The sequence below is a fragment of the Oncorhynchus nerka genome, linkage group LG22 (genome assembly GCF_034236695.1).
Source record: "Oncorhynchus nerka isolate Pitt River linkage group LG22, Oner_Uvic_2.0, whole genome shotgun sequence".
In the NCBI taxonomy this organism is placed as follows: Eukaryota; Metazoa; Chordata; class Actinopteri; order Salmoniformes; family Salmonidae; genus Oncorhynchus; species Oncorhynchus nerka.
Window position 1 is genome coordinate 39,121,629 of NC_088417.1, and position 22,543 is coordinate 39,144,171.

The following is a 22,543-nucleotide window of genomic DNA, read 5'->3' on the forward strand; positions in this document are numbered from 1 at the left end:
AACCGTTTGACATAGAAACACCAGATTTTCATATTTTTTTTACAGTTAAAATCTTGATCAATTTTGAAAGTATGAAAAATATTAATAACATTCCACCCATGAGGACATTGGCTGCAGGAAAGGCCTACAGAACTGCACATACTGTATGTACAGTACATGTACTGGTAGTGAGTCTATTTCCCTTGCTGAATATCGGGAAAAAAACACTTGTAACAGCCTCTTAATTATGAAATGGTCAACACACGGAGTGCTTAAGCTCCTTGGGCTGCCAATTGGCGTAGCGGTCTAAGGCACTGCATCTCAGTGCTAGAGGCATCACTACAGACCCCGGTTCAATTCCAGGCTGTATCACAACTGGCTGTGATTGGGAGCCACATAGGGTGGCTCACAATTGGCCCAGCGTCGTTAGGGTTTGGCTGGGTTAGGCTGTCATTGTAAATAAGAATTTTTTCTTAACCGACTTGCCTGGTTAAATAAAAAATTCTAATTAAGCCATAGACATTTCTCAGAGGGCTAATTTGACACCAGCATTGAAAGAGAACGACAAAATAACGCAACGCTGGTCAGAATGCATTTTCCCTTCCATACGTATATGACGAGGAGCTTGTTAAAATTCTGCCTTAGATCTGCATATCAGTATTTGTCTGGCAACGGTCCGAAGCTGAGCTCAGGCAGCAGTGACTCGGTACGTCAACATGATTAGATAGATTTGCTGAACCATAGGTTACCATTAACCATTGATAACCATAAGTAATCGTTAACTATTGAGAAACCATTAATGTTATTAATCACATTACCCTCACACCTGTTTTAAAGGGGATTGATGGCTGACGTTCCACTCTCCGAACCCTCCAAACAGTGCACTACATTACGGAAGCATTAGTAAGCATTCTGTTGCAATTGAGACATTCAACATTAACTAGGAAAGTTTAAGACTTGTAAAGGAGACATCATACAGAGTTGCTGAACACGACGTGACTTGTACGTACAGTACATACTAACAGGCGAGAGGGTAATGTGATTGATAACATGAACGGTAATCAATGGTTAATGGTTGCTTAGGTAATTAACAAAACCACAAAAATGAACCGTTAGGTTCAAATTGAACATAAAAAGTTTGAAATGCATGAGGGGTTTTGTCCCCACTTCAATATCCTTGCTGCTTAGTGCATTTGTTTCTAATAGGCAAAGCTTTGTTAATGTGCACCACTGAACAGCCACTATGTGGTCATGCTGGCAGGCACAAGTTGAGGATTATAGTGACAATTGATAGGACAAGATTACCGCCCCAGCCTTAGGTAGCTGGGACCATTCTTATATTATTATTTATTTATTGTTTATGGTTAGCCATGTAAAAGTAAGTAAGCCTTGTCCGAGCCAGAATGGCCCATAGAGCCTCTCTCTTGTTTGTAGTGTGAGGCAGCTTGGTGTACACTACATCTGTGCACTGTGAAAGATTGATTAGCCATGTCAATTAATCCATTTGTATTAGTATCTAGGCCTACCAACCATTGTAATTACAGAATGTTGATAGTGACAACATAATGTTGTTCATTATTCAAATACTAATGTAATAACTACTTCAATGTGATTGATCCTCAAAGTAAATCAATTAAATGGTATTAAATGGCAGTTAATTAACTTTCCTATCTATTTGTGTTTGCCTCATTAGCTGCAATATGTTTTATACACACTACATCGGAAGCTAATTTCAAACTATTTCTGTCTCAGACAAATTATTTTTGAGACACATTAATTACAGAGCCTGTAATTATAGAATCTTCATTATGACTGGTTCTGATGACTCATAGGATGGTGACTTCATTGTATCCGTTAGGAAATTCATTTTTGCATCATACAGGAGGAGAGAAGGTCTTGGGTAAAGCCTCGGATCTCTCCGCCGTTCCCGCGGAGTATCAGGATCTCCGGGAGGTTTTCAACAAGGCCCGCGACACATCTCGTCCTCCACATCGACCCTATGACTGCGCCATTGACCTCCTCCCTGGCACTACACCGCCCTGTCTGGTCCGGAGACCAAGACCATGGAAGGGTACATTGAGGATTCTCTGGGGGAAGGGTTCATTCGTCCTTCTTCTTCCCCTGTCGGCCCCGTGTGTGTATCAACTACCGGGGCCTTAATGACATCACGGTAAAGAACAGTTACGCGCTGCCACTCCTCGCCTTGGCTTTCGAGCGTATCCAGTTGGACCTTCGGAATGCCTACCATCTGGTTCGGATACGGGAGGGAGACGAATGGACGACAGCCTTTAACACAACTAGTGAGCTCTACGAGTATCTGATTATGCTATTCGGACTGACCAACGCTCCCGCAGTTTGAGTTTGAGTTTATTAAATTTTTTACAGGGACAGTGCACATTAATCAACGTTTCAGTAAAAGTGCCAGTTTTTTAGCCAGCTGGCTAATTTTCAACCGCAGTCCCTGGGCAGGTTATTAAAAACAATTACAATATAGACCATCATTGAGCAGTGAGCACACGCAGAGCAACATAGGACAAGCAAGACATAGCATACAGACAGAGCAACATAGGACAAGCAAGACGTAGCATACAGACAGAGCAACATAGAACAAAAAGCAGCAAGACAAAATTCATTAAAGCAACAAAGTGTTTCCACACCTCACAAGCTACAGACAACAGACAACATGGAAAGCGGCAATACACAGCTAGGGATTATGATCACAAATCTGATTGACCTTTAGCCATGTATTCATACATTTTGTGAAAGTGTGATATGTGGTGCAGTTATCTGTGTCTGATGGCAGTGTATTCCAGACATGGGAAGCTCTCACAGAGAAAGCGGATTTACTAAAGGTGCTTTTCCTTAAGGGAACTATACAGTCACCTCTCATGGCAGACCTTGTGGATCTGTTGCCATATGTTGGATTTTCTGTTTCACAAATATACTGAGTGGAGGGGGAGCCAAACCATTTAGGATCTTGAATACAAGACATGCGTCAGTGTATTGCACAAGATTTTCCCAACTCAGGAGCTCATGCTTTCTGAGGATGTAACAGTGATGATGGCTATTGGGCTTCCTATCAAGCACTCTGAGAGCCTGTTAGTAGACAGACTGAATAGGTTTTAATGTTGTACAGCAAGCTTGGGACCAACTAGTCAAGCAGTATGTTAAGTGGGGGAGTATCATATATTTGAAGTACAGTTTTTCTACCTCTGTAGTCAAACAATTTTGTTTCAATCGGAAATTAGCTACCGGTAGGTTGAATTTGGTTATCTGAATGACCTTTTTCATATGCTTTTTAAAAGAGAGGTTGGAATCAAGTATGATGCCAAGGTACTTTAAATCAGATACCACCTGGAGCTTCTCGCCTGACACATAAACATCTGGTTCAGTAGCATCTGTTGCCCTCTTTGTGAAGAACATGCAAACAGTTTTTTTCACATTGAGATGCAAACACGAGTCACTGAGCCCCTTTGTAACCTGGACCATTACAGTAGTGAGTTCTTGTGCAGCTTGTTGTTTGCTCTTTGCATGCACATATATCACTGTATCATCTGCATACATTTGTACTTTAGACCCAGTACAGACATAAGGCAGATCATTAATGTACAGGCTGAACAGGAGGGGCCCCAGTATTGACTCTTGGGGCAGGCCCACATCATAGCTAAGAGTGGGCGACAGCTCATTGCTCACTCTGACACACTGAGGTATGATTTCATCCATCTCAAGGCATCGGGGGAAAAGTTGAACTTGGACAATTTTGTGATGAGAATCTCATGGTTAACTGTATCAAAAGTCTTCCTTAGGTCCAGAAACACAGCCCCAACAACGCCCCCTTTGTCCATCTTGGACTTCACATCTTCCAGAAGAAAGCAGATGTCCGTTTCTGTGGAGTGTTTCGCTCTGAAGCCAAACTGCATGGAGTGTAATGTGAAGGGGCAGTTGTTGAGTTGAGCAATCAGTTGTTCTGCTACACACTTTTCAACAACCTTTGACACCACAGGTAGTATACTGATGGGCCTGTAGTTACTCACATCAGCAGGGTCACCCCGATTTAAAGATGGCCGTTATTATGGCCGACTTCCATACCCTTGGTGACCTTAGTAATGGGGCCAATGAGTGACTCTTTGTAGTTTTTAAGAAAGGTAGAGTCCAGCCCAAACACATCTTTGGCTTTAGAGTTCTTTAGTCTGTTCACCGTTGACTCAGAAACCTCCCTTATGATGAAGACAGGTTGAGCGTCATTTACTAGCACTGAGCCCAAGAAACCAGTGGATGGGTTCTGTGTCAGTACCCTGACAGAGTCAATAAAGTAGGAATTGAAGGCTATTGCTATTTCGACTGCATCCTGTGTTAGATTGTTATTCACCATGATTTCTAGTCTTTTTGCAGTGTTACTAGGGTCTTTCCCTGTTAACTGTTTTAGATACTCCCAAATCAATTTATAATTTCCCTTTGCTTCACCAATTATGTTAATAAAAAAGTTTGCCTTGGCCTGTCTGATTTCTTTCATCACCTCATTTGTCAAACATGGTAAACCTACGTCTGTCATGCTCCAATTTGGATCTTAGGGCTATTTTTAGAGCATAATCTCGTTCTTTCATCAACTTCCAGATTTCTCCATTTAGCCAAGGAAGAGTGCTCTTTTGGCCAGGTTTGGATTTAATTTTCTTTAGAAAACCATTTACTGTAGTCTGGATTGTGGATAGAAAAACTTGACTATCAGCTTCCACGTCTGTATAGGACAAGAGATCATTCCAGTTAATTCCCTTAATTGCGTTTTCAAAATAGTTTAATTCACTCTTAGGTATTCTTAGTTGATCCGGCTTTCTAACAGTAGAGAGGTTAAACCTGCTCTTAGGCTATAAGTGTCAGATTATGATCAGATAGCCCAGTAACCATATTGAATGATTTAGTCACTCTCTCTGGTTTATTACTGAACACCAAATCAATCTGTGTTTTAGAGCAACAAGTCACCCTGGTTGGCCCTTTAACTAGCTGTGAAAGGTCAAAGGTATTAGTGATCCGTTTGAGGGTTTTCCTACAAGACTTGTCTTCATAATTAATGTGAAAATCTCCCATTAAGATGATCTCTTTCCCAAAATCACATTCCCTAAGCATGTTATTAAACAGTGTTTCAGTCTCTGGTCAATTATGTGCTCCATGACACGTTGAACCGGTTCATGCTTGTCTACCTTGACGACACCCTTGTCTTTTCCCGTTCGGTTCAGGAGCATGTTCTCCACGTCCGACAAGTCCTCCAGCGCTTCCAGGAGAACCAGTTGTTTGTCAACGTGGAGAAGTGTGAATTTCATCGCTCCACTATCTCCTTTCTGGGATACGTCATCGCTGCCGAGAACATTCAGATGGATCCGGACAAGGTGAGAGTGGTATTGGAGTGGCCCCAACCCACATCCAGAGTGCAGCTGCAACGTTTCCTGGGATTTGCTCATTTCTACCGCTGCTTCATCCGGGGCTACAGCACCCTGGCTTCCCCCATCTTTGCACTCACCACCCAAGGTTTCCGTTCACGTGGATCTCAAGCATCGGTTCACTCCAGCCCCATCTTAATCCATTAGGACCCGTCCCGTCAGTATGTGGTGGAGGTCGACGCCTCGGACGCCCATGACCAAATGCTGCATCCCTGCGCTTTTCCTTTCCCATCATCTAAATCGATGAGAGGAACTATGGCATTGGTAACCAGGAACTTATTGCGGTCAAGATGGCCCTGGAGGAAGACACCGGCTAGAAGGGGCGGAACATCCATTCCTAGTGTGGACCGACCATAAGAATCCTGAATATCTCTGCACTCAAGGAAGGTTCGTTTGGCTCTGTTGTTCACTCGTTTCAATTTCACCATCTCCTACCGCCCTGGATCCAAGAATGGAAGCCTGATGCCCTCTCTCACTTGCATAGCTCCACTGCTACTCCGTTTGACCCAGATACCATCCTCCCTACCTCCTGTCCAGCAGCAACACTAGTCTGGGTTTTTGAAGGCCTGGTCCGCAAGGCGGGTGGGCCCAGCTAACCAGTTATTCGTCCTGGATTCTGCTTAGTCCTGGAATGGGCTCATTCCTCTAATCTAACCTGCCATCCTGGCTCCCGCTGGACCCTGGCCATTCCTCCTGACAGAGATGGTGTAACTGAGTCAGGTTTTGTAGGCCTCCTTTGCCCGCACATGCTTTTTCAGTTCTGCCCACAAGTTTTCTATAGGATTGAGGTCAGGGCTTTGTGATGGCCACTCCAATACCTTGACTTTGTTGTCCTTAAGCCATTTTGCAACGACTTTGGAAGTATGCTTGGGGTCAGTGTCCATTGGGAAGACCCATTTGCAACCAGGTTTTAACTTCGTGACTGATGTCTTGAGATGTTGCTTCAATATATCCACATAATTTTTCTCCCACATGATGCTATCGATTTTGTGAAGTGCACCAGATCCTCCTGCAGCAAAGCACCCCCACAACATGATGCTGCCACCCATGTGCTTCACGGTTGGGATGGTGTTCTTCGGCTTGCAAGCCTCCCCCTTGTTCCTCCAAGCATAACGATGGTCATTATGGCCAAACAGTTTATATTTTTGTTTCATCAGACCAGAGGACATTTCTTCAAAAAGTACGATCTTTGTCCCCAACCGTAGTCTGGCTTTTTTTATGGTGGTTTTGGAGCAGTGGCTTCTTCCTTGCTGAGCGACATTTCATGTTATGTCGATATAGGACTTGTTTTACTGTGGATATAGATACTTTGTACCCGTTTCTTCCAGCATCTTCACAAGGTCCTTTGCTGTTGTTCCGGGATTGATTTGCACTTTTCGCACCAACGTACGTTCATCTCTAGGAGACAGATAGCGTCTCCTTCCTGAGCGGTATGACGACTGTGTGGTCCCATGGTGTTTATACTTGCATACTGTTGTTTGTACAGATGAACATGGTACCTTCAGGCATTTGGAAAGTGCTCACAAGGATGAACCAGACTTTTGGAGGTCTACAATGTTTTTTCTGAGGTCTTGGCTGATTTATTTTGATTTTCCCATGATGTAAAGCAAAGAGGCACTGAGTTTGAAGGTAGGCCTTGAAATACATCCACAGGTACACCTTCAATTGACTCAAATTATGTCAATTAGCCTATCAGAAGCTTCTAAAGCCATGACAATTTTCTGCAATTTTCAAGCTGTTTAAAGGCACATAGTGTATGTACACTTCTGACCCACTGGAATTGTGATTAAGTGAAATAATCTGTCTGTAAACAATTGTTGTAAAATTTAGTTGTGTCATGCACAAAGTAGATGTCCTAACCGACTTGCCAAAACTATAGTTTGTTAACAAGAAATTTGTGGAGTGGTTGAATAACGAGTTTTAATGACTCCAACCTAAGTGTATGTAAACTTCCGAATTCAACTGTATATTTATTTTATTTTTGACCAGAGGAAAAAGTCCCCCCTACTGGCTCTCCAACACCACTTCCAGTAGCAATCTGTACCAGGGCCAACCCTGCTTAGCTGCAGAGGCAAGCCAGCAGTGGGATACAGGGAGGTATGCTGTTTTTTGGAGTTCCAAGATACGCCTCCACCCAAAGCACTGTATATCTGTTAATGTAAATGTTAACTGATGTTATTGTGTGTACACTCTTCATTTCTATTGAAGGTCTGTAAAACTAACACAGAGATTGAAGAGAAAGCCCTCAGAGGTCTCCACAGAGAATTCTTATCTGTGTAAGGCACTATAGCTCTCTGTGTGCTTCTGAGTGTGAGAGTGTGGCGGAGGAGATGGGGTGAAACGTAATGCTGCTCTAGTTGTTGGAATCAAAAAATGCTTTGCTGTGTCTTCTTCTTTTTCTCTTCTACATCGCTCTTGTCAGCACCTAGCAGATCAAGCGTTGATAAAGAGACAAAGCATCCTGACGCTCCACTGTGGCATCTCTCCAGATCTCTGCCCACCCCTACACCTACTGCTGCCCATTCCATTTCTGAGGTTTAGTGTGAAACGCCAGGCCCTGATTCAGCCGGAACAACCGGTCTTTATGCTGACATGGGGATGTTTTTAGACTGGAGGGAAAATCTATTTTGACACACTAATTCTGCTCCCCACTTGACGGGGCCAAATAGTAGAATGTTAAATTGTTATCTAGATTTATGAGGTTTTGGTTGGTAGTGACAAGGTTATTTGTCATTGGGGGTTGGCTTGGTGCTTCACCCACTTGAACAGGCTGAGTTGTTGAACTTTTAAATTACTATTTGCATAACATAAAAGTTTCTACTTTGATATGTAGTCTACTCATCATTCTGTACAGGGTTGCAAGCATTGCAAAATTGCAAACTGGAAAGAAACACAGCCTAATTTGCAATGTTATGCAACTATCCAGCCAGGTCGTTCAAGATTGGACATCTGGAAATGCCTTAAAACCGGCCACTATAGAAACAGTGAGCGCTATTACCATCAAGCAGGCTTGGGTTTTGCTTGGGCGTTATGGATTGGCGTTATCCCGTGACTTTGGATCCCATACTGTTTTTTGGAGGGTTTAACCCTATCCCAAACCTTAACCCTTACCTTAAAACTTCTTTGGGATAGGGGGCAGCATTTTCACTTTTGGATGAATAGCGTGCCCAGAGTAAACTGCTTCCTACTCAGTCCCAGATGCTAATATATGCATATTATTATTAGTATTGGATAGAAAACAGTTTCCAAAACTGTTTGAATGATGTCTGTGAGTGTAAGAGAACTCATATGGCAGGCAAAAACCTGAGAATTAATCCAAACAGGAAGTTGGAAATCTGAGGTTTGTAGTTTTTGAACTCAGCCCCTATCGAATACACAGTGGGATATGGGTCATTTTGCACTTTCTAAGGCTTCCACTAGATGTCATCCGTCTTTAGAACGGTGTTTCAGGCTTCTACACTGAAGGGGGAGAGAATGAGAGCTGTTTGACTAAGGGGTCTGGCAGCAGCCTCGTTCTCAGTCACGTGCGTTCACATGAGAGGTATCTCTCGTTCCATTGCTTTTCTACAGACAATGGAATTCTCTGGTTGGAACATTATTGAACATTTATGATAAAAATATACTAAAGATTGATTTTATACTTAGTTTTACAAGTTTCTATGACCTGTAATATAACTTTTTGAACTTTTTGTCCAACTTTCGGCTGGACCTGAACGCGCGTTTGGTTTTGTTTACGCCCTAACAAAAGAAGCTATCTAGACATAAATTATGGACTTTATGGAACAAATCAAACATTTATTGTCGAACTGGGATTCCTGGGAGTGCATTCTGATGAAGATCATCAAAGGTAAGTTAATATTTATAATGCTATTTCTGACTAATGTTGACTGCTTCAACATGGCGGATATTTCTTTTGGCTGGTTTGGGCTCTGAGCGCCGTACTCAGATTATGCTTTTCCCGTAAAGTTTTTAAAAAATCTGACACAGCGGTTGCATTAAGGAGAAGTGTATCTAAAGTTCCATGCATAACACTTGTATTTTCATCAACATTTATCATGAGTATTTCTGTGAATTGATGTGGCTCTCTGCAAAATCACAGCATGTTTTTTGAACTACTGAACATAACACACCAATGCAAAATTAGATTTTTGGATATAAATATGCACTTTATCGAACAAAACATACATGTATTTTGTAACATGTAGTCCTAAGAGTGTCATCTGATGAAGATCATCAAAGGTTAGTGATTCATTTTTATCTCTTTGTGCTTTTTGTGACTCCTCTCTTTGGCTGGAAAAATGGCTGGTTTTTCTGTGACTTGATGGTGACCTAACATAATCGTTTGTGGAGCTTTCGCTGTAAAGTATTTTTACGGATGTGTGGATGGTGGATGGATTAACGAGAATTGTATCTTTAAAATGGTACCTAATACTTGTATGTTTGAGAAATTTGATTTACGAGATTTCTGTTGATTTGCATTTGGCGCCCTGCAATTTCATTGGCTGTTGGCTAGCGGAACCCCAGTCCTAGACAGGTTCAGAATGAGTGCCTAAACTTAACCCTTAACTTCTAAATGTGATGTTTGGAGAAATTGAATAATACAGAGCAGCAGGAGCAACAAAAACACTTCAAAATTAGCCATTTTGGAGCAACCTTGAAATTTCACATTTGGATTATGTGGAGGAACATCTAATTCTGCAGTGAGACTGTGAGAGCTTGTTGAACTGTCCCCGTTGATTTCTGAAGCAAAGTCAAATGAATGTTATCAGCTCGCCATGTAATCTACACAGCAGAATTATCTATTCATTTTGTGTTAAATATGCAGTCCGCAAAACAAATTTGTACGAATAAAATAAAAAAAACACACACGTAACATATACAGTAGGGCGTTGTGGAATGCCAAGAGTGTGCAAAGCTGTCATTAAGGAAATGCGTGGCTACTTTGCAAATAAATTCATTAAAAATCCTACAATGTGATTTTCTGGATTTTTTTCTAATTTTGTCTGTCATAGTTGAAGTGTACCTATGATGAAAATTACAGGCCTCTCATCTTTTTAAGTGGGAGAACTTGCACAATTGGTGGCTGACTAAATACGTTTTTTGCCCCACTGTATATATATTTTTGGTGGGCTTGCCTGTTTTGCATGTTATTTTGGCATTAATACGTGTCACATATAAGTTTGAAAACAATGAAAGAAATATATATATCATTGAGTTTTTAAAGCTGCATACAAACATGGTCTTCTTTTTGTTTTCTTGAGTAAGGCAGCTCCAAAATGCAGGTGTTTCAGCCTAGCTCAGTGCTTTACGTGGTGGGGCAAGCCAGCAGAAAATATGGAGTGTGATTGGCTCAGTGTTCTGTTACTCATGGGGACACTACATCACTGCCAAGTCTAAGGGTAGTTAGAAAATTCAAGCCCATTGGGTGCTGCCATAGAGTTACATTAGAAGGGCCCATCCAAGAAGGCTCAAGGTCATTGGCCACAGTTAAAATGACATCAAATCACGTTATATCTACAGTAGCTTTGATTGGACTGAGCATGTCAACATCATACTTTCAAAATCTTAGTCTGAATCAAGTCGACAATCTACTGACAAATCCTTTATAATCATTGTCATATGAAGAGCAATAATGAAGAGAAATTATAGATAAAAGAAGTTGGAAGTCACAAATTCAACAATGCTTGGTTTGGGAGGGATCAGTGGCTAACTGCAAGCATTGCTATTCAGTGGAGAGGCTGTGTTGTTCCAAGTCTAAGATTAAGGGTCTCTTTTCCTAGTTTAAAATGATAAACACTCAACATTGGACATGCTGTCTATGAAGCATGATTTGTGCCGCGCTTAAGACAACTGTTAACTCAGAACTGCAAAATCGGACTTTATGAACTTTGTGAGTTCAAGATGACTGGGAAATTGGAAAAAATGAGCTACGACTGAGAAAATGAGTTTTGAACTTTCATCCAACTGTAAATCTGGAACTCTGGCCTCTTTCTAGAGCTACGATCGGAAGATTACTGACGTCATCATGATTGAACCTTTTTTTTTTAATTCCCAGTTTTCTTGAAAGCACCATAAATCCAGAAAATGACTCACGAAGGACAGCTGCGCCACCTTCCTGTTCAAGTGAGCACAGCACAACAAGGCGAGTCCAAAAATGTATTGTATGCTTCTGCATGAATTATAATATGCCAGGGAGATATGTATACTGTGGCTAAGAAAGTAATACTAAGTTTATGTTGTGTAGTAAGCTGTTAGTTGCCCATGTGCCTCACCCTAATAATTTGGTCTATTTTCACCTCTTAATTTTGCCAATTGTTCTGACTTGGTGGTGCACATGTAGCCTTTAACCTGTTTTGGAGAAATGTAATATTTGAATATTGTAAGAGCTTTCATTGTCTGCATATATGCCCCATTTATTTATCCTACAGTTCTGACTGGGTGTACAGGGAGAACACTGTAAGAACAGCCCATGTTCTGAATTCTGTCGCTGCACTTTTCAAAAGTGCTGAACAAATAGTTATATTGACTACGGACATCCTAGCTTGCTCATTAATGTCTTAATCGAAATTCTGGATTGCCTCTTTCGTTGCCAGACAAGGCTCCGCTGATAGCCAGGTGTAGCAGTGGTAAGGTGTTGGGACTGCTGTTGTGAGTTTTATGTAGGCCCTAACAGTTTGTGGGCACTGCAATTAAAGTATTGTTGTTATTGTGTCGTGGCTTTTCTTGCATGCATCCCAAATAAAAAAAAATTGCCCCACCAAGATTTACATGCTTTAATCGCCACTGGATGTACTACGCAATAGGATTACATAGTAAACAAAAAACGGGGACCCGTTTTGGTTCATGAGCACCACTTTCAAAATTGCTGGCTGAAATTAAACAAAAGTTCTGGATCATCACTTTAATTGAGTCATTTGAACCAATGCTTAGAAAGACAGGAGATATGTCCAATTAGTTAACTCGTTTTTGTCTCTCCGCACACATCTCAACAGAGGTGCTATCCGGAATCCTTGGAACGTCCCTATCCTAAACCTTAACCAAAACCAGAATCCTTACCTTAATTAAACGTTTACATGTCAACTTCAATGGGGGTAGGGACATTCCAAGGACCCGGATAGCACTGACCGAAGACAGAGTGTCGGTGGCCTTGTGAATGTATGCATCGCGCGAGTTAATTCTGCGGTAGCGGGGCGCGCAATGCTTCTTCGAGAAAAGAGTAGCGGTGTTGGCTTGCGGCTCTCCCATTGGCTGTCCCACAGGATGCCCAGGTGTTGACAGAGATGGAATCAGCAGCTGGATCTCACGACGTTGCCTGACAGAGATACCGAAAGTGAGGTTCGCCTTGCTATCTTTCCAATTGTAGCCTATGCTACACAGATTTGAATAGAAATTGAACAGTATAATTATCAACAAGGAGAACAAAGATATGTAGCGTTAAATCCGCACATCGCCCGTCTGCGCCCTCCCTCTGTAATTCAAACCCCGTGACTCCTCAATGGTGCCTGCTGCAACCGCTGCGTGGGGAAAATAACCTGAAGACAAGGCTGTCAAAGTATTTGAGACTCATCTAAAGGAAGTTTACACTTGTCCGTTTATCTGAACGCTTCCTTCCACGTTGTGTGTCCGGGAGAGCCCTCTGTTTGGAGGCTGTAGCTGGCGGTCATCCGGCGCTCGTGTAAGTGGTCGATTATCACATTAACTTCTCATTTATTATAGTCTACCTTTGCGATATCATCACAAATAGCATTGACCAAAAATAATTCAACGATGCAAGATTGAAATGAACTTTGTCCTTGTTGAGAAATAGGCAGACACTTGTCATGATTTCTATCTAAACGTTTGTTTACCTCGTTATAGCCTAACCATATGGACAGGACAGATATTAAAATGTTTAATGTCTTTATTAATGAGTCTATAGATGATTGTGTGTTTTATGATAAAGGTAACAAGAACACATAGCGTGGACCGACGTCCACTCACCACATTCGTTTGTTTATCAGCAACACCTGTTATGCATGTTGATAACTGATGTTGTTGCATGTCATCTTCTCATTGATAATCTGTTTCAATAAAACATTGCAAACGTGGCAGTCAGAACGGGGGATGGATAGGCTGGACTGCAACAATTGATTTCATGACCCACAGTACACAGACGTCAATTCAACGTCTAACGTAATTTCAATGAAATTAAGTGGAATCGACGTTTATTTAACCAGTGTGTGCCCAGTTAGGGAGGTTCGATCTGATTGTGTAGATAACACTGTGATTTAAATGCCAATGTACATAGAATCTCCTTCAGGCAATGCGACCTGAAAATTGGTGTGAATGCGACATATCAGTCTCAACATTGTCAATTTCATGATGCAGGTGTATATAGGTATATATATGCAGGGCTATATAGGTAAACAAGTGTTTGGATACTTCTGACCGAGCAAGAAGGATTAGGCCTAGGTCAAAAAAACAATGGCGATGAATGTGTGAGCGTAAGTCACGAGAGTGGGTTGTGGGGATTTAAATCAGGGGAAGAATGTCGGGCTGCCAAAAAGTGATGGCTTGCAGTCATACCCTTAGGGGGGTAAGTCTGGACTGGGGGACTGATGGCATTTGTTTCAGTACTGTAACGTTATATCCCATGATGTATCATTTCTATTCGGAGCCTAAATATAAGCAAAACAAGCATGCCTACTGAGAGTTGCTGTCTGTGATGCCTTGACTGACACCAATTGCTCTCACCTGTTGACCAGCAGTGTGATGTGTGCAATGGTTGACTATGTGACAATGCAGACTACAAAATGCTCAAGAGTTATTATTTCATGGACACAAGATGACAAGGACATAACCCATCAAAATGAACAAGTCATAAATTCAACAATATCCTACAATTGGCTACCCACAATAGTTCACATTAACACACCGCATTGTGTTGTTTTCTATGATCTAATACACCTGTGTGATGTTTGTGTTAACATTCGAGGAAACAGTCTCAATTTTTTATTTCACATCCATTTGGTGAGAGGTGTTTTTGTGTCGTGGTGGTGTGTGGGTAAAATGACTGGGGAAGCCAAGCCAGAAAAATAGCCATATTACAACCTATGTGTTGTGATAATTGCGTTGTTTGCTCTAGAACCTGCTAGTTCATAATTATGCCTTGCGACCATGATATATAGGCCTAAGGCTGAGACAATAAGAAGAAACCGCAACCTCTGTGTTTGGTGAAGTACACAAAGCATATTGCATGTAACAGACAGTTCCATGACCTACAGCATTGGCAGACAAGTTACTGTAATGTTTCCAAACTTTTCGGACTTGATTTACCAATTGATATCGAACCACGGAGAGTTACCGCAAGTCTTCGAGAACACAGGAGCTGCCTCCACTATTCCAGCTACCATTTCAACATCAACTTTTCAAAATCATCAAATCACCAATGCTTAGTCTCATAAATACTGTGACAACTAAAAGATACCAGAAACGATTTAGTCCAATCAACGTAAGATAAATATAATGTAGCTGGCCATAGTTCTGATTTGTGTGTATGTGTGTGCGTGCATGCGTTCTTGCAAGTAGATTAAATGACAATGACATTAGCCTTCTACATCTAGTTTCTTCCGTTCTCTAAGTCCAGGAGCACAATGTATGAATTTATGGTTGGATTAGAATCCCCATTATAATCATTGGCCAGTACAGAGAATTAAGTAAAACCACAAGTCCAAATCCCTATCTCCATCCATGGCTAATTTAGGAAAGGGACCATTTTAGCTAGCCAGCCACCAGAGGACAACACGACGAGATGCAACAATTCAAGTTGTTTCTGTCAATTACGTATTTCTCTTGATGCGATCTGATAGGATAGAATTTTTTTTTGAGGTGGGCCAGGACCATTCACAATTGAGCTCACTCAGTTTAGCTCAGTGCTGATTGGCTTTTATTTTATACTTTTTTATCAAGGGAGGCCACATGTCTGCTGGCTTCCCTTGCATTCAATGCTACAGGTGTCAACAACATCTTCTTTATGACCAGACAGCATCAGATAGATGGCCTTCACATACAGAGACAGAGGGGGACTATTTTGCTCGCTCGGAGGCTTTCTCCGGTGAGATACATTCAGCCTCTTGCGAATTGAAGGAAAATTATGAAAACACAGGGAGACGAAGGATAAATAATTTGGTTTTTTTCTTGGTCATTTTTTTGGGGGGGGAAGCCTGGCATCCATTAATACACACCATTGTTCATCAGCACAGTTACACAGTAATGTATTCACAGAAACCATTAGATGCTGCAGTGCCAGCAGGTTGTGAATACAATGCAGCATATTCTCACCTTGGCACCAACTAGAGGGTGGTAATTGGGAGGCAGGTGCGGGGTGTGATAACAAGGTGACTGACAGTCACAAATGACCAGGTGTTCGGGGCGAAGCCCCAGAATGGAGGCCACTCCTGACAGATAGTCCTAGGGAGAATCTCAAATTCTTACTCCTCGCGTCCTGTCCTCTCTTCTTGCCTCCTTCTCAAAACCCATTGGAGGAGAAGGTCAGCGGGGAGGGACCGCTGGTGTTTTCATCCAATGGGTTTTGAGAGGGAGGTGAGGAGAGAGGATGCGAGGAGTATGCACTTGAGATTCTCCCCTAGTTACTTCTAAGCCCTTAGGAGGATTGGAAATGGTCTACTTCCTGTCACATTAGTCAGACAAGACAAATGGCCAAATAGACACAAGCAAAGGCAATTATGCCAGATAAATGGGACACTTTTTTTGAAGAGACTTGGTGGACTTTCAAATCCAGTTAATCTGTTCTTGTGCTTTAGGTGCCCCTTTTGCAAAGTGACAGCGCCACTATGGAGTATCATCTATGATCTATTTAAATTGTTTTCACACCCTCTATCTCCAGCATTCACCCTAATAGCACAGAGCCATGCTATGCGTCACACATCGTAGGCCCTACAGCACGCCAACGAGTAAACCTCAAGTGGATAAGTTCATTCATTTTATTCATAAGATGCATTTTTAGAATAAAAAATGTCCTTCTCAGTCACTCGGTGGAAGCGTCCCAAATGGCACCCTGTTCCCTACATAGTGCACTACCTTTGACCATAGGGGTGCCATTTTAAGACGTAGACCGTGAGAGCCGTTCTCTCCCTCCTGGTTAAGGCTGAGCACTGATCCTTAAGCTGGCCTCGAAGAGGCTAAAACAAGCAGTTAATTTAGCGCTTGGCTGCTGCTGCATTTTGAGCTCACACACACACACACACACACACACACACCGGGTCTGCTTTTCATGTATCCATCTGCTGTGAAGCCCTAGCCGGGTTGCGTTGACACCATTACTGTATGGGGGAAAGAAACGTGTAGAAGTGATAATGGACCTACATTCATAGTTTCTTGACCAGCTCGCTAATAATCACTGAATTGATAGCTAGACAGTCGGAGAGCGTAACACATTTCCAAAACGATGAATTTTGACTGCATAGAATGGTGCACTACCAATTTTCAGTGCGGCCCTCCGGACCTCGTCGAAGACAGAATGCTGCCCCCGGGACTAAATTAGTTTTACACCCCTGCTATACATGCAGTAAGGATGTCACTGTGTGTGTGTTATGGTACAGTTTAAACTACTATAGATCTGTGCCTAATAATTTTTTGTGTGTGCATCCATGTACAGTATGTTTGTATTTTCCGTTTGAGTGTGTGTAATTCTGTCCGTGAAAAATAGAGAGTCTATTCTATCTTGAACATCCTTAGCTGAGAGATACAGGACTTTCATTCTCCTGTCCATCCTCTATCCAACCATTGCCATGTCCTGGTTGCTGCTATGTTACATAATCCCAATGCCTGTTCTCTCAATACTCGTACAGTAGCCATCATTTACTCACTCACAAGGGCAGTGAAGTCGAAGCTGGGCAACAACAAGCATGGTTTGTTTACGTAAAGAGAAAGCATCGGGCGAAACACTATATAATGAAGAGGAGCTTTGCATTGTTGGATTGATAGTGTATGTGTTGATGACTCATCAGTCCGAGTTAAGCAGTGGTGATGGATTAGCATAGCGATCTCTTCTAGGGCAGTAGGGTGATGTTGCCCCTAGACGCTGATCTGGGCTCAGTCCTGCATTTCCCCCACTAATGGTTAAGGTCAGGATTTGGGAATGAGAAGCTGATCCTAGATCTGTACCTAGGGAAAACCTCAATCTGGAGTGGAGGCACTCTGAATGGGGCTGTCTGATTCCCTGTGTTTCGTGGACATGAGTCACATGACATCTGTTATGAGTTGTTATTTTCATTCACTAGAGCTTGCAGTGACTCACTTAGTAACGATCCATGCTTTAATGCAACAGTATCTTTTTTGGAGCACAGTACGAGGTAAAAGAGCTATCTATCTTAGCTCTTTGAAATCGATATACCTAGTTTCTGGGAGTGAACATGTGTCTTGAAGGATAGGCTATACCCATTTTTAGAAGACAATGAAACGATGTCGACACAATTTCCAAACACCGTAGCAGATCAGCACAGTTTGGTGCCTACATCCCAAAATGGCACCCTATATAGTGCACTACTTTTGACCAGAGCCTATTTGGGATGCAACCTGTATAATCCACACATCCTGCTGTGCTGCTGCATTCAGGCTGATCCAAGCCTAATTTGTGCTATTGTTTTAGGTTGTGGGATAGTGGGTGTGTTATTGACAGTGTGTGACACAAATGTGGTGACATCTGCCCGGGAGGGTGTGTGTGGACATGCGTGCACGTGTAATAGGGAATGCATCATCAATGAACACAGTCTTGTGGGGAACGTTGGCTGCCACGGAGCCTAAATCTCTGAGTCACCCTGGCGAGCGGATGCAGACACACACTGTGTACACGTACACACACAGAGGCATAATTGATGCCCTCCACCCCCTGTCCTTGACATGACTATAAAAAGCAAGACTGAATAACTGCCTCCTCCTGTGGGTTTGGAGTAATGATACATTTTCCCTCCACTAGTCTATACATTTGTCGACCCCAAATGCACCCTATTCCCTAATATAGTGCACTACATTTGACCAAGGCCCTATGGGTGCTGGTCAAAAGGAGTGCCATATATAGGGAATAGGGTGCCATTTGGGATGCACCCTAGGACTGTACTACCTGCCTACCGCCATGGCCCTCCCCAACGCCTGAGCCAAAGGCAGATACAGTACAATAAATAGCTTGTTCCTCTTTTCCTACCGTACGTCGGAGACAGAGCAATCAACTCCAGGAAGTCCAGCGGCAGAGCCAGGGGTAGGACGGGGCGATGGCCTTGTGCTGTATTCTCCCCTCTCTCTCTCATCACCAGAATCATTTTTATCAGTAGGGACACAGGTATTGTACCACAGGGTGCCTTGAAGCCTCTTTTGTGCAACTGAGAAAGACTCAAAGTATTATTAGAATGTGTGTCCAGAAAGCAGTTGTTCCTTAGTCAGGCAGAAATACAAGGCAGGGTATTGCAGCCTTAAGAGTGCGATATACAATAGAATGTGAAATGCTGAAATCCCATCCAGTAATGCCAGGATACTTAACCCCTGTGGACAGTCAGAGACGGCGGTCTCTCATATGTCTAAGTCAGAGTGGGTGGTCTTGTGAATGGCATCATTATGCATTTAAGCTGAACCATAGCAGCTTACAGAGACCCAGCCTGAAAGATTTCTCTGCTCCCCCCACACTGAAGCTGCTGAGAACGTGACACTGTGTTTGTGGCCTCATGTGCTCTTCGTGTGTGTGTGTATATGTGTATATATATATATATCTCAATCATAAGCTGACTGAAAACCGAGATGTGTTTTCAACATACAGTATGACATTGGAAATTGATTGCCAATTAGATTTGACATAACAAAAGGCAACTGTCACCTTCCCGGTATGAAACAACTAAATATGACGCCTACCCCTTCCGTCCTTCCTTGTCAAAAGGATTCTGAGGATGAGGCTAGGTCAATCACAGAGCGCATAATTCTCTGAGCTTATGATTCACCATTCTCTTTCCATCCTCTCTCATTTCACTCAATAGGGATGTGCTGCATCCAGACTCGTATGCATGTAAGATGCAGTTACTTTATTGTTCATTTACATGGAAATTCGTATACACTACAATACAAAAACGATGGAAATGGAATGTATTCTGAACAGAAAATATAAACGCATTTCAACGATTTTACTGAGCTACAGATCATATAAGGAAATCAATCAATTGAAATTAAATGAATTAGGCCCTAATCTATGGATTTCTTATGAGTGGGCAGGGGTGCAGTCAGGACCAGCCAATCAGAATTAGTTTCTCCCCACAAAAGGGCTTTATTACAGTAAAAAATACTCCTCAGTTTCACCAGCTGTCCGGGTGGCTGGTTTCAGATCATCTCGCAGGTGAAGAAGCCGGATGTGGAGGTCCTAGGCTGTTGTGTTATGCGTGGTCTGCGGTTGTGAGGCCGGTTGGATGTACTGCAAAATTCTTTCAAATGACGTTGGAGGTGGCTTATTCTCTGGCAACAGCTCTGGTGGACATTCCTGCAGTCAGCATGTCAATTGCACGCTCCCTCAACTTGAGACATCTGTGGCATTGTGTTGTATGACAAAATCGCACATTTTAGAGTGGCCTTTTATTGTACCCAGCACAAGGTGCACCTGTGTAATGGTCATGCTATATAATCAACTTCTTGATATCCCACACCTGTCAGGTGGATGATTTATCTTGGCAAAGAAGAAATGCTCACTAACAGATGTAAACAAATGTGTACATAATATTTTAGAGGAATACAGTGTATTCAGACCCCTTTTTACTTTTTCCACATTTTGTTACTTTACAGCCTTGTTCTAAATTTTTTTTTTTTTAAATCCCTTCATCAATCTACACACAATACCCCATAATGACAAAGCCGAAACAGGTTTTTAGAAATGTTAGCAACTGAAATACATAATTTATATATGTGTTCAGACACTTTGCTGAAGCACCTTTGGCAGTGATTACAGCCTCGCGTCTTCTTGGGAATGACGCTACAAGGTTGGCACACCTGCATTTGGAGAGTTTCTCCCATTCTTCTCTGCAGGTCCTCAAGCTCTGTCAGGTTGGATGGGGAGCGTCGCTACACTGCTATTTTCATGTCTCTCCATAGGTGTTTGATAGGGTTCAAGTCCGGGCTCTGGCTGGGCCACAATTTGTTTTGAGTTAAAATACATTTGCAAAAATTTCTAAACTTGTTTTCACTTCGTTATTGTGGGTAGATAGAGGGGGAAAGAAGTATTTTATCAATTTTAGAATAAGGATGTAACGTAACAAAATATTGAAAAAGTCAACTGTCTGAATACTTTCCGGGTGCATTGTAAGCTTTTTGTACATATGGAATATTTTCTTGGTTCTTTTTATTTCAGCTCATGAAGCATGGGATCAACACTTTACATGTTGAGTTTGTTTTTGTTCAGTAGAGAGAGTCTTTATAGACACAGTTATGGACCCTCTCCTCTACTCTCTCTGTGACCCCCCTGCAGCAGCACCCCGTGGCGGTGGCAAGGCCAGGAGAGATGGGGCGCAAGCTGGACCTGTCGGGCCTGACGGACGACGAGGCGGAGCATGTGCTGAAGGTGGTGCAGAGGGACATGAAGCTGAGGAAGAAGGAGGAGGACAGGCTCAGGTGAGATGGGGGATTAGGGGAAGGGAACTGTATGAAAAATGGGATTTGCGGGTCTGATAATTGAGGAAGTGTACCATGTTTTCGGAAAATGTTTTATTCCTGTGTCAATTTACAACTCAAAACACTAATTAAATTGCTGAACATTTGGTGCCCCCAGGACTACCTGGTATACGATTACCCTTACGAAAGTTAAATGGAGAAGAGTGTTTCTTTTTAGCTGATAGCCATGTTATCCAAATCTTTCACATAACTATGTGAGTTTGAGTAAAGATGTTTCGGGAAAGATATTTGTGCTGATCCTGCTGAATTTAAAGGGGGGCTAAGACGTGACTGTCTCTTCAGCCTAGTCAGACTGTGTGGATGTCAGATATCTGCACCACCTTCAGCACGTGCTCCGCCTCGTCGTCCGTCAGGCCCGACAGGTCCAGCTTGCGCCCCATCTCTCCTGGCCTTGCCACTGCCACGGGGTGCTGCTGCAGGGTCTTGAGGTCAGGGTCTGGTTGGGGGTCAGGCCTCAGGGTGCTGCTCTGATGTCATACCCTGCTTCTTCACACATCCCTGAGAGATACAGTCTTCTGTCAGATGCGACAGGCTTTCTCCCTCCTCCTCCATTGTGCCTCCCTGCCTCTGTCCTTCTCCTCACATTTCAACCCTCTCCTCCCTCTCCCCTCCATCTATCCCTCCCTCTGTATCTATCCCTCCCTCTGTATCTATCCCTCCCTCTGTATCTATCCCTCCCTCTGTATCTATCCCTCTCTCTGTCTGTCTGTCTGTCTGTCTGTCTGTCTGTCTGTCTGTCTGTCTGTCTGTCTGTCTGTCTGTCTGTCTGTCTGTCTGTCTGTCTGTCTGTCTGTCTGTCTGTCTGTCTGTCTGTCTGTGTGTCTGTCTGTGTGTCTGTGTGTGACAAGCTGCAGCTAGGGGATACAGTGTTCTGATGTTGACAGGCTCTTGTGGGAATCTGTCATCAGATTTATAGGCAGATCAGACCGTCTGGTTTGTGATGCATCAGCAAGCCTCTTGTGAGGATGCCTCGAGCCATTCCGAAATGATCATACAGATCTATCAAACTGAATATGGAAATACATGTACATATTCATTTAAAGGGTTGTCAAGTTTCACTTTATACAGTGTTATGCTCTCCAGTCCCCACATTTGATCAAGAGATCAAAGTGTTTTTCCACTGTACTGCAGTAGCTTTTTACACTTCTAGGCCTATCATTGTGTTACAGGACACCACAGTGTTGACCTACCATGGAATGATGTGTATCGACATGAATGCAGTCTGTTATTGGTTTGTTTAGTTTTTTTACCCAGTGAAGAACATTTATTATTATTATTGTTACAGAACAGTATTATATCCTGCATTGCCAGACTCTGTAATCTCACATTTACTCATTTTATAAGGGGGAAGGCTGGATCGAGGCTACATTATTATTGACCAGACAGCGGTGGTCTTGAGTCATTGAGTCACCAACACTTGATTTTTAGACCCTTCT

At 42.6% G+C, this 22,543-nt stretch overlaps 1 protein-coding gene across 1 annotated transcript in view; it reads left to right on the forward strand.

Moving 5' to 3' along the window:
* Positions 1-12,643: 12,643 nt before the first annotated feature.
* The window catches only part of LOC115105157 (rab effector MyRIP-like), a 139,733-nt gene continuing 129,833 nt past the window's right edge, over positions 12,644-22,543 (forward strand). The window contains 2 exon segments of the mRNA XM_029626829.2: positions 12,644-13,086; positions 20,905-21,047. Of these exon segments, the coding sequence (XP_029482689.2) occupies positions 20,938-21,047 (110 nt within the window). The 5' untranslated portion in view covers positions 12,644-13,086; positions 20,905-20,937.